The following is a 12948-nucleotide window of genomic DNA, read 5'->3' as shown; positions in this document are numbered from 1 at the left end:
CGAGCTCAGATAACTGCTGTACTCCTTCATGGGCAAGTAACCCTCCTGAAATGCATTTCCTGGGCTACTTCGTTCATCTTCAGGTATGAGGTCTTAAACGTTGATGTGCTTCTTACCACACGAAAACAACCTTGCAATTGTCATTTGTTACAGACAAGCTACCCCTTCTGATATTGTCATGAATGCAGAATACACTCAGAAATGCAACATCCAGAATTCCATTAGAAATGTACTGAACTTTCTTTTTCATTATAAGAAAAAATTTATTTTAGCATGAAATGGTTGGTGTTCTTAGCGAATGTGATACTGACTTGCATAAATGTGACAATGCAATTGTCATTATGATGCTAATATTGCTATTAATGTGATTGTAAGAGATAAGGATAATAAGCATGAGCCAGTTTAATTAAACAGACACTCCATAATAGAAAATTGGTCGAGGACGGAATTATTAAATAAGTTTAGGGTTAGATTCATTTCAAGTGTCTCACAGTCAATATATCAAACACATACAAAAACTATTTGGTAACTAAGAAACTAAGACAACTTGGCTTCAATCGCAGTAATAATGAAAGATTACAGATAATACATTTATTTTTCGGCTAATAATAATGAATGAATCCTCCGCCTTCTCCTTTTCGTAACAATGAGATTGTGCTTCTCTGTACCTTTTATCGAGCCTTGACCAGGAAGCTTCAGCTAATGACACCGTCATTTAGCCACCAGGCCCACAGCATGTTCAACACTTCATTGGTGTTATTACTCTGAGTAATCTGAGCTCGTAAAAAATGATAACTCGCATCCAGCCAAGCTAATAACCGCATCAGAGACCGGCAAACCATCTGCTCCGTACTTTGAAGGCAGTGGGCAGACTGACCAAATTGAGGAGGGTGTACCTAGGAGGGTAAATGACTCCAGCTGCCAATTCTCATTGCTCTGTCATCATCAAGAGACTTCTGTGTGCTCACAAATTAAAGATGCAGCCAATTAATTGGCCAGCAATTGTTAACGGAAGATTATAGGCAAAAACTATAATAAATCGGTTTCTGGCAGCTACTTTAAAATGGCATGTTACCTATTGTGTAGTCTGAAATGGGTCAGTGCATCATATGTCAAATTGGGGCTCTTTTTAACCTGTCTGAATGAGAGCAAGTATTTCCTTATTCAAGTATATGAAAAAAACTACTTAAACAAGAGCTGAGATTAGATCCGTTTTGTTTCATTCATAGCAGGGTAGAAAGTTACAGGTATGTCAAAATATCTGTGTTGGCAACAACCATGTATGTTAGGCTATATGAACATCATTTATCGGTTTCAGACCGAAAACATTTATCAGTGGATCCCTATAAGTCAACTTGCCAAAGATGCAACCACAATTGACCGTTAACTTAGTATAATGTTCTTCTGAAGAACTTCGCTAACTAGTCTTTATTCGGCCTGCAATTAAACAATTTTTGCTAATTAGCAAGCAAATAACAACTGGAACAATTATTTACCATGCCAACCATGTAGCCAGCTGCAAAATAACAAAATTGTCTCTAAATAACAAGCTTAGTTGCCAATAAGATTATTATAGACACTAGGGACTGGATCCAGTCTAGTTATCTGTATATTATTATTATTATTACATTATTATTAAGGCCCCTACTTGTATTTGGGTATACATTATGAAAACTTGCTCTGTCAATTGTTGTTTGAGTGTAAAGCTCACAAGCTGAGCAACTTGCACAAACTACATGCAACAAAATGTACTGTACATCAATGCCAGAGCAAGGATTATAAAGGCTGAGTTGTAAAAAAATGCCATACAGTAAACTACTCCAGCTTTGGAAAACAGTGCTTAACTTATCGTCAGAATAATGTTTACGTGTGGCAAGAAAAGGATTTAAAAGACATCATTAGTTCCAAAATACCAGCCATACATCATCTATCACCTTGGGGAGGTGACGAGTGAATCATGGCAATTAACAGGATGAGATGGATATCACTTGGTGGCCATGAAGGTGTGAAGACCAGTCTGGGAACCAGACCAGAACGTTCTGCTCCACACCTCTCCGCTCTAACGCTAAATGTCACCAGAGAATACTGCTGTGAGAACTGAGAACCCCACTGTGCCTTCCACGGACGTGTCGTCTCTCTGTCCGCTGTGTTCTCCTTCTGGCCCCGGGGCAGCATGGCTGCATTTAGACCTGGCAGATTCACTTTGGGTGCAGTACCGTTGTAAGGAGGTGTCACCACCCTGGTGCAATGGGCTAAACTCACCCCCTTCCGGACTCCCGTGACACTCAACAGAAATTTAAATCAGAGACAATTGATTTAGAGTCCACTTAGATGACGCACAGAAACTGGAGTGATTAAATCCATGGCCACCACAAGCAAATGCCTTCTCAGTCTCCAATGTCTCTTGCTCGTCTCTCTCTCTGTGTTTCTGTGTTCTAGAAGCATTCCTTATGAAGTACATAGTTGAAAGATCATAGAACATTTCATCTTGAATATCTCAGATTACTTAGTGGCAAAGGTGGCAGGGATGCACCAAATTAAACTACTAGTACTGCATGTGAGATCTGTGTTGGTTAAGGGCTTTGTCTGTTGGCATGTCGGCATTGAGAGGGGAGAATCAAAATGTTTATGACAAAATACAACAAAAATACATGCAGCGTTCAGTGCGGCAGTCGAAAATGAACAAGTCAAAATGCCATGGTGCCATCATCCACAGTGACTGCCGAGTTTTTGTCCTGGGGTCAAAATGGAGATCTCTTCAAGATAGCTGTGAGTGTCAGAGAGAGACTCCCAGAGACGACTCTCTTTCACCAGGATGACTCCCACTTTGAATGGTGCCAGGCTCTTGCAAAACCGGGCTGGGATGTGACATAAGACCCACTTTACTCTTCTTCCCTGAGGCATGAATACACACACTGTCTGCACTGCTCCAAGTCTAGCATGAATTGAAAGATTCAGATGCGGGGGTGTTGGCATCACACTCTGCAAGTATGAGATGGGTGGCCACAAAGTTAAACCCTCCCACAAAGCTTCTCAACAATAAGAATAATCTAATGTCATTGTGCCAATACAGCAATTTACCTACTAACCCAGCCAGAGCGACAGGACTCAGACTGGGAATCCACACCCTACTTGGCGATCACAACACATGGCATATTTTAAAATGCATGCGCAAATCAGCAACGTGGAAAAACACTAGTGTCAATTTGGTTGCGCTGTTTTTGTGTTACTGAAAGCGATAACCAATATAAGGCAATTCAGGGGGGGTAGTGTTGTATCGTTTAACTATTTTATTTACATTCACAAACTGTTTTCTATTTAATTCCATTCCAATACGTATTTTGTTTTGATTATATTGAGGTGTGCTTTTACCCAGCGGTAGAAAAGTCAACCGATTCTGAGCAGACCGTAAGATTATAAATGTAATGACTTACTTTAACACAGCGCTGTCTCCCTGTCGGACCGTGATGTTGTCCTTTGATATAGAATCCCCGCTTCTTGCCGGCACTCCTGCAGGTACAAGGAACAACAGTCTTAACCCGACGACAACAAGGCATTTCCAGGGTACGACAAAATAACCACAAATGCCCATTTTCCGTCACTGCGGAACTTCCACCACAAAAAAAAAGAAAAAAAAAAGAAAAAACTTAAAAACGTCAAATATTCCTTCTGCGACTCGAAACGGTCGATGATGCTGTTGGGGTAGACGACCTCTATTCGATTGCCTCAATGGAAAAAAACGAACAAACAGTATTTAATCCCGAAAACCAAAAGTATCTCTCCTACGCCTGATGACAAAAGCGCATATTCTTTATCGGGAAATTCCAAGTACAATCACTATCGGCTCCGTACAAAACCAACTGTGTGCGTTTTCGAAGAGATGCCGACAGTCTCCTCTGTTCCGTGTATGTTAGGCTGTTTGTAATCGGCGTCAGATGAATGCACACGCATAAATGCAGCAGCCGAGTATCCTCTTGGAGAGTTCTCGCATCACCCAGCACGGCAGTGGCTCTAGAAACAAGTATGAGTGTCCTCAAATCAGTTTCGGATCCTTATTTGTTAACCGAAGTACTTAAACTTCTTGGCCATGCAGCTTCGACGGAATCAAGAGTGATCACTTCATATGAGTGGCCTATCTCGCACAGCCAGTCTGCAATGCTCTGCGCGCTCAGGTTATAAACCTCTCTGAATTACTGAAGCAGATAGCGCATCACGGCAACCGCTATGCTCTTAGAAAACGAACACACACAGTCGACTATCATCGTCCTTGAGACTTGTTCGGATGCTGATGAGGAGTTTGAATATTTTAAGGTCGGCATTGTTAATGCATTTCCTTGATGATTGATTGGTTGGAAAGAGCCTATGATATAGGGGTTAGTATTGGTACTTGCCCACAGATACCCCCTAATTTACAGATGCAGTTCAATTTATTCTGAGGTTGTTGGTAGGGAGTTATGATGATGACCCATGGGCTGAAAAATTGGGCGAAGATAAGAGTTAATTAAAAAAATACATCTGCCTGGAAAGCAACCTGACTCTACAAGCTACACATCTCAATGGCTTTAATTAAAACCTCCTTCTGACCTCAGCAAATGTTAAGATGTGTAGACTTAATTATGAGGGGAGGAGGGGGGAGGCGTTATAGGTGAAACATTGGTGGGCAACCTGTACAGCAGATGAAGGTGAGGGCATTTAGTCACCAGGCGGCTTTATACTCCACCAGTTTATCACACAGACAAACTGGATCTTAATTCAGTCAACCTGCATCCTCTTCATCAGAAGTCAAACACACTATGTCTGAGCTTTCCACGCCCCTCGCTGATCCTTCAAAACAAACCTGGCTGAGAGGGGCTGAACATTGTGCTCAAAGAGAGAAACGAACAATGAATAGGTACCGATTGTTGATTATAGACGAATTCAATTTCTGGAATAAAAAGCCCACTGCCCCAATACGTGATGGAACATTTTCATCCGTGTTTAAACGTATCGAGTGTGCCGACGTCATCTATGGGAATGATGAATGGAAGTTTTGGTCCCAGGAGAGATGTAACACACAGCTCTGCTGATCTGGGACATCTTCTTTATGACTTTCTCTGAGCGGAACTGAACTCATAGATGCTATTAATCGATACTGAACCGAGTCAATAAAAGATCCTCAAAGACCTCAGAGTTACAACTAAAAATATCAACGATTCTCCATTCTAACCAAAATACAAAGGGCACGTGAACAACATAAATATATTATTTCTTTAATAGATATTTCCTGTTGTCAACAGCCTGGCTATGACAGAAGACTAAAGTTGTTTGGCAGATGATTCATTTTCCAGCAGCACAACTATCCTAAATGCACAAAAATCAACCTTGCACACTGGTGAATCACAGTAATGAGAGTGATTAACTGGTAGATAATTTTCAATGAGATTACATCATTCCCTAATGAGGGATTGGTATCGCATTTGTTGTTGTCGCTAGTAACCAGTTACTTTTCTGCCACCCCTCAAAGCAAACAGAGCCAGTCACTGTACGTAGAGTTATGTAGGAGGATCCTGAGTTAGATTTACAGAACTGCATTTATAAGCATTTTTCTGTTTTTCTGTAGTCGTTCATATTTGACCTTGTATTTTTCCATGGTACATAGTCTTTTATGCATTTAAATTGTAAGTATTCCGTTTGGCATATATGCAAACTGAGCCTTGTCTGTGCTCCAGGCCCAAATCAGTTTATGTAATTTTAAGGACAACTGTGAGTCAAATTTAAAACTGAGGATACAAGCTTGAGGTAAAATGCATTAAGGTGGGATCCACCAGGGTGAATTCTCTCACTGGAAGGTTAATGCATCCTAGTTAAGGTTTTTTTTTATTAAAAAAATTTCAGATGGAACTCATTCCTTAATTTAAAATGAATCAGCTTCTCGGATCAAATTTGGCACTGGCACATCAATGACAGGTACAAGAGAAAAGATTCGAGCTGTAGAAGAAAAGGTCATGCACATTTTCACATCGTTAATCGTTCAATTTCGAGGGATTACAGTACTGTGAGAACCAATCACAAGCTTTCCTAAATAATTGATGAATTCTGGAATCCAATACTCGATTCTGAACTTTACCGCGGTAAATGCCGATATTTTGGACCCTCATAGGCACCTGGGTATCGTATAAACACGACAGTCATGTGGCAGACAAAAGGGACAAAATGAAAAGAATGTGGTATCTTACTGGCACAATTTCCTAGGAAGTCAGTGAGGTGATTTCATTCATAGAACTTAAATAACTGAATAGTAGGCTTGTACAAATTAGAAATCAAGTAATAATAAGGTTGTGGTTACCCTTCACAACATGAGTGAAACACAGATGAACAAATGTCGGTTTGAACCACCTGTTTACAGAACCAGACACATCAAGATGTGGATTAAACCCACCAACCTACTTGGCCCCAGGACATGAAATTGCAATCTCAAACCCTTTAGTATCTGTGCATCTCTGAAACTGTTGAAAACAGTGCTGTGTTTCAGCCATACAGAGCTCCTCGGGGCACCAATACAGTTACATCATATCTTGAGCGCAGTATCCAATCACAAAAGAACAAGAAAGGAGCAAGACAATGTAAACATCGGTACGAATGAAAGTATACAGCAAAGTGTATACATGTATCATTGAACAGCCGAGAGCATGATAGGCCTATTGCGGACTGTTAACCTTACAGACAAACAGCCGTGGCCACACGATACCTGTGCTATATTGTCTTATTTGGATCATCAAATGTAATGTAAGATTACGTGAAAGTGGATTAAGTCATTTGCCTGAGTTGTAAGCACTTGCTTAGAAGCGAAAGCCCTCTTTCTCTCCTATTTACATATTCGATTATCTTAACTCAATGAAGATGATTGCTTTCAGCATACTTCAGGATAACGCTGGTAAATGGCTCACTGGGGCTTTGCAATCCTGCCAGCGTTTGTTTGCTGTGGCCAGCCAAATGTAAAGCGCTGTTATAAAAAGTCTGGGGGGCACAATTACGACTGGCACTGGGAAGGAAAGCGTTGGCATTGAGAAGAAAAATGAGGCTAAAGAATTCCCATTTTTCTTATCTCCAGAAAGGTCGGAGAGGTCCAAGAGAGAGTACACTGCTGTATCTCTTCTGGAAGCTAACAATGAGACATTTCCATAAACGCTGAGCTCCGTAAACAGTACTTGCTTGCAATTTTCAAACACCAATATTGTCGGATGATGTCATGTTCTCCCAACTGGGAGTCTTAACAACCTGTAAGAGTCCGATCAGAAGGTACTATCAACATTGGCTTCAGACGTGATTATAGATGCATCGCCAATGGTAATTAATTGATCAATAATAACGAACGTCATTTCAAAACGAGCCATCGTGCTTTATAATTGTTTCCCAGCGGGATTTAATGCGGTGCAGGTAATGTATGTTCTTGAAAGGTGCTTGCCTTGACACTTTCAAGGGGAAGCATTAATTAAGAAAAATACTCAGTTAAATGGAGCCACACACACAAATACAGATGTTGCATGACTTCAATATGGTGTACAGAGACAGTTGGTTCAGGTGATCAGAGTAGATCCAACATATTCAAAGATCCATATGACATGAATCTTTGAACAAATCTGTTTACCATCAACACAAAAGGAGACTAATTATGGATTGCCTATCTTATCTGGTTGGTAAACAGTCTTGTGGTTGCCAACTAAGGATACAACGTGTTTGGAAGAAACCATTGAGTGACTTGTTGCTATTGTAGGTTAGATATAACGAAGTTAAGTCTTGTACTTGCTGTGTAATATTTTACTGTTGATTGCTCTTTTACAGGTACAGTCCTGCACTTTTGTGGTTCATGTTGTTTTATTTGTAACTTGTATAACTGCATGCTCTTATGGGTCTTCCCTTTTGGCACTTGTTTAGCTTTTTCACAATGTATGCTTCATGTTTTGGCTCCTTGCAATGTTTGGGACTATCTCGTTGTTATGATCAGTGACCTATGCTCTTTTGTAAAGCTCTCTCTTGGAAGTCGCTTTGGATAAAAGCGTCTGCTAAATGAATACATGTAAATGTAAAATGTAAACCATCATGCATTTGCTTCTCTGCATCATAATATCCTGGATTGGTACAACAGTGTGTAGGTTTGTCTATACACCTGTTACAACACATAGAAGATAGATGGAAGATAACATTTTGGGGGAGAAATCAAAGATTTGAAAAGCTTCAGGGATCTCTAAATAAGACGTGATGACGTCATGTCCCTTTGAATGTCAGAGGCAGGTATGCCAAAAACCTTTCAGCGCTGTATTACAACATCAACATTTCAACATGTATTTGTATACATTTGTATAGCCCTTTTTACATGCTAGCATGTCACAGAGGGCTTCACATACACCCATAGAACTGCCCCTAAAACAACCTCAACCCTCAAGGAAGACAAGGACAAAATCCCATCAAAACTGAACTACAGAACAACATGACACTAGAGCTTTCTGGACTTGAAATAAAATAGCAACTTCAGCATAAAACCTAGCACATCTCTGTGAGAGGCCTCATATGTACTGTAATTTACTGGTTATAATTCTGCATTGACTTTAACTTCAGCTTTACACAGTGTGTGTGTGTGTGTGTGTGTGTGTGTGTGTGTGTGTGAGGGTGTGAATAGAACAATATCATCTTTTATTCTCTGTTTAAAGTCCTTTCTGTAATTGTCTCTGACAGAAGAGTACACCATATCACTTCAAGATTGTTTTAACTGTATTAACTGGCACTTGAAATTCTTACTGCCTGCCTCAACAAATGATCGATTCATGGTTGGCGTTTTTTCGAAATGGCTGAAGCCATAAAATAATTTGAAAGACATACAGTCTATAAACTGACAATTACTTTAATTACTTTGGTGGTAAATGTGTATTTCTTGACACCAACAGCTTCAAAACGATCTTGGCAAACTGCCTCAACAACAGAATCTTCAACTGCCGCAACCAGGACATTGGTCTTCCTTTATAAAATACTTGAAGCTTCCGTCGGTCAATGAGAGTCTGTGAAGCCAAGATTCATATCAGGCCTAACCCTGAATTCTGAACGGGGAATGGTGACTGATGGCACACAGGGAAGGACTCCGGCCGTTCCAATCCTTCACTGTCACAAAGTTTTGCTCTGACCAGCAGCACCATCCCTCGATGACCAATTCGACACTGACCCTTCAGGTCGAGCCGCAAAGATTGAAGAAGGTTCCGTCTGAGTTTTTCTTTTTTACAGCACATTATTTTGTAAAATATGTACGAAATTCGTTTTTTTATTACAGATTTAATTCGATTTTTGGCCGCACCTGCTCATGGGGGAAGGGTCCTTTTCTCATATTAAGAAATCACAGAATTATCTCCGGATGATGTCCCCTCGATTGAGTATTTTCTTTCAAGGCCCTGGACGTAGTTGTAATAATTCCTCCCTCCATTTGCCATTACAGAGCCGCAATCTTTTGAATATAAACATACACATGCCTATGTCTGCAGGGCAGTTTAACAGCAGTGTGCTGATGTCAATGTCAAGATGCTTCATTATAGCATGAGGGAAAAAATGTGGTGTATTGAAAATCCAGTCAAGTAGAGTTAGAGCGGTGATAAGAATTCTTTCAAAAGGTTATGCCACTTATAATAAAAACGATGAATCATCTGTAATTAATAATGAATTCTTCATGCTTCAGGTAAATAATTACAGAAAGAATCCCTGTCAAACTGACATGTCAAATTATTCCTAGCTGACATTAATTGCATACACTGTACCCAGCCAGCACTAATTATTATTTAAGAGTTATGCAAAGGTGCCTGAAGATGCAGGCTAATTTGGTCTTTGGAGATATGATGTTGGTCTTTATTGTCACTGAAAATCTTTCTGGCTTTACAGTTGTCTAGAAACATAAACTATACTTTCCTGACAACTATACTATAGTATGGTTAACAAAACACCAGAGACAGCTAAACACCAGGGTTAAGGGGCATGTGCTGTTCACCTTCACAAACAGACCAGGGCTTGCTGGGATAAGCAGATGTCCTTTGAAATCCTGTTATCTAGTGACAGTTTGCAAAGCTCAGCCGAAACACAACACGATGCTGGTGTTATTGGAGAGGAGGTATCCCCAAGCCCTGGACAAAGGCCAACAGCAGACCCTCTACAGAGGCAGCAGCGTTGTGTTGTACATTTAGTCATTTAGCAGACACTCTCATCCAGAGCGACTTACAGTAAGTGCAGGGACATTCCTCCTGAGGCAAGTAGGGTGAAGTGCCTTGCCCAAGGACACAAAGTCTTTAGCACGGCCGGAAATCGAACCGGCAACCTTCTGATTACTAGCCCGACTCCCTAACCGCTCAGCCATCTGACGCTCCACTGTTGTAGCTCCTAGAGCATGTTTGTTCCTCATGCAGTGGCTTAATGTACTGTACAAGACTCTAAGGTCTATTCATCTCACATCCCATCTGACTGTAGCGTAGCTCTCGTTATATTAGTAATACACTGAATGAGACCATGTTGAAATCAATGAAAATGTATGAAAATAGGACCTTTGAATCACCATTGTCAATTACAGGATTGGTGGGGCTGCATCTTCTGACATATTACAGATAATAACATAAAAGCAATACTGATGAAGTACCTTCATGCTGTGTTTACAACCCCCTTGCTGTTCCAGAAAAATACCATGCAAACATTCGTACTGTAAGTGCAAACAGCTTTAAAAACCCGCTGTCCTTTCGGAACTACCTAACATACCATCATATTCATCATAAACGCGTTACCTTAATTGCACGGTAGCAGTGCAGGGAATTAAAACCGTCCCTATTTCAGTGGCCCATCTTTCCATGTTCACCGTTGAAGTTAGCAAACCAGTACTTTAAACTGAACTGTAAAACATAAACCTGAATAACATTCTGGAATGGAATGGCACTGCACATTTGCAGGACAAAAGTGATGTGGCCTTGCATTTGGTTCAAATAAACAAACAATACACAGGGCTGGACTCCTTCGACTAACACGAGCATGTCTCTAGTGCTGTGACCTTGAATAGACAGGGAACAGGACTAAACTGGTTGCCAAAGAATGTCCGATTCAATCAACATCTTACAAGAAATAACGGGCTAGTATTTCACTTCCTGTTCCAGTAAACCACTGTTTCTTCTGCCACAAAAGCACTACAGAAGAAATAAATATCTACGTAGGACTAAAGCATTTGCAATCATTTGCTTTGTATGTTTCTGATAAGCCAAATACCCAATTACCACATACAATGACTTCTATATTGTGGTTAGGCATGGGTATTAGTTGGAAGTGCAATATTGAAAGAAGAAAAAAATATGATGGTATCGCAAAAGGATTTAACACTGTCAACAGAGAACCTCCATGTGTTGGCATACTTGATGTTAGCAAACGACAGTTTGGAATGATCAGTTCAGTCATTTTGTAAATGTATATACAGGTACGACCCCCACACTGACGAGCGTGGGCAGAGTTGACCTTAAGTTTCTTATCAGCCCAGGCAGCAAAGGCACAACCACCCTTCACTCTCCCAGGAACTCCACCTGCCAATTACTTGTTTACAGGGAGTGATTTACAGGCATACACAGAGACAACATCAGAAAATACAGAGATTACGGACCCCAGTTCTGGAAATATCTTTGTCAAGAAGATGTGAGATGTTATCACAAGATTTGATTTCAGATTTCCACTGCCTCTTCCTGTTACACACACACAATAGCAGGGTTTGTTTTCCATTAGCTTGTGACAATGCTTTGAGGAACCCTAGCACACTGCTGACCTTTGCTGATCAGACTTGTAATGGTTGTCAGGTTGTGTTGAGTTTCATGTTGCACGTTGAAATTCACAGGTAGATTTAAAAGAGGCTTTTTGAACAAACATCATAAGGTAAGGACATGTTTAGGCTGTATTAAATACATGGCAGTTGAGATTAACATCTAAGCAGATCTTCTCCAGCAATCCTGTAATCCTGGAAGCCCCAAGGTTCATGCAAAAACAGTAGGCACTGTTTCTTATATTTGAACGTATTCACCTAGTCTAGCTTTAAAGTTTAAGTTTCTATTCTTATACAGCTGATTTCACAACTGTTCTGTTTATAAAGGATCAGTAAATACAATTTGAGTCAATCAGCAAGGGTTAAACTCTGGGTAGCGCTCGGTAGTCCAGCTAAATCTCCTTTCATACTGCAGGGCAGAGGCGGTAAAAGATGCAAGAACACTCAGATTATTTGTGAAGATTTCAGACAAACTCTGGGAGCGTTGTGAGATGAATTAATGATTCGGAGAGATAGAGAGCGAGAGATGGGGAGAAAGAGACAGAGGAAAAGAGTGAGTGAGCAAGAGAGAGAGGGAGAGAGAGAGAGAGAAAGAGAGAGAGAGAGAGAGAGAAAGAGAGAGAAAGAGAGAAAAGAGAGAGAGAAATGCCTCCGGTTGTCTCCTTCTCCTAGTTGCCTGTCTGTTACAAAGTCTAAAGACCTACTCCAGCTGCATAGACAATGAAGACTCAATTTACTAAATTCATGCAACTAAGTTATGTCCATAATTCTTTCACTGGTTCTCTGCAGTACAGGAACAACAATGTGGAAAAGCAAATGCATGTACTGTACATATGAGTATATATCCTGTATATATGAGTATATATACATGTTGGTGCCTTTTGATAGCAGTAGAGCCGTTTTAGATGGTTCACAATTGACGCCATTTCAACCATTTTACACAGGAACCATGTGACATGTCGTCACATGCAAGGCTGGACGTCGTAAACGAGTCCGCAATTAAAGCTGTTTTCACATGATGACATGTCCTTATGCTCTTCAAAATATACACTTCCCCTGCAAAGCTCGGTGAAAATGGACGATGCCACCTCCCACACAGGAAATACACCCAAATCAAGGAATCTGTAATGGCTCAGACGTAACATTGTGGCCGT

General features: G+C 40.5%; 1 protein-coding gene across 2 annotated transcripts in view; it reads right to left on the bottom strand.

Annotated features, from left to right (window-relative positions):
* opcml (opioid binding protein/cell adhesion molecule-like) overlaps positions 1–12948 on the bottom strand; it is a 119141-nt gene that overhangs the window by 66106 nt on the left and 40087 nt on the right. The window contains exon 2 of one of the 2 annotated variants that reach the window (XM_084683794.1): positions 3435–3510. In XM_084683794.1, the coding sequence (XP_084539920.1) occupies positions 3435–3510 (76 nt within the window). Of the gene's footprint in view, positions 1–3434; positions 3898–12948 lie in introns of those variants that run through there. The other variant, XM_084683793.1, reaches the window with a different exon arrangement.

This window comes from Hypomesus nipponensis, chromosome 20 (assembly GCF_054491055.1).
Source record: "Hypomesus nipponensis isolate SF chromosome 20, ASM5449105v1, whole genome shotgun sequence".
Classification (NCBI taxonomy): domain Eukaryota; kingdom Metazoa; phylum Chordata; class Actinopteri; order Osmeriformes; family Osmeridae; genus Hypomesus; species Hypomesus nipponensis.
This window is presented reverse-complemented; position numbering and strand designations above follow the sequence as displayed.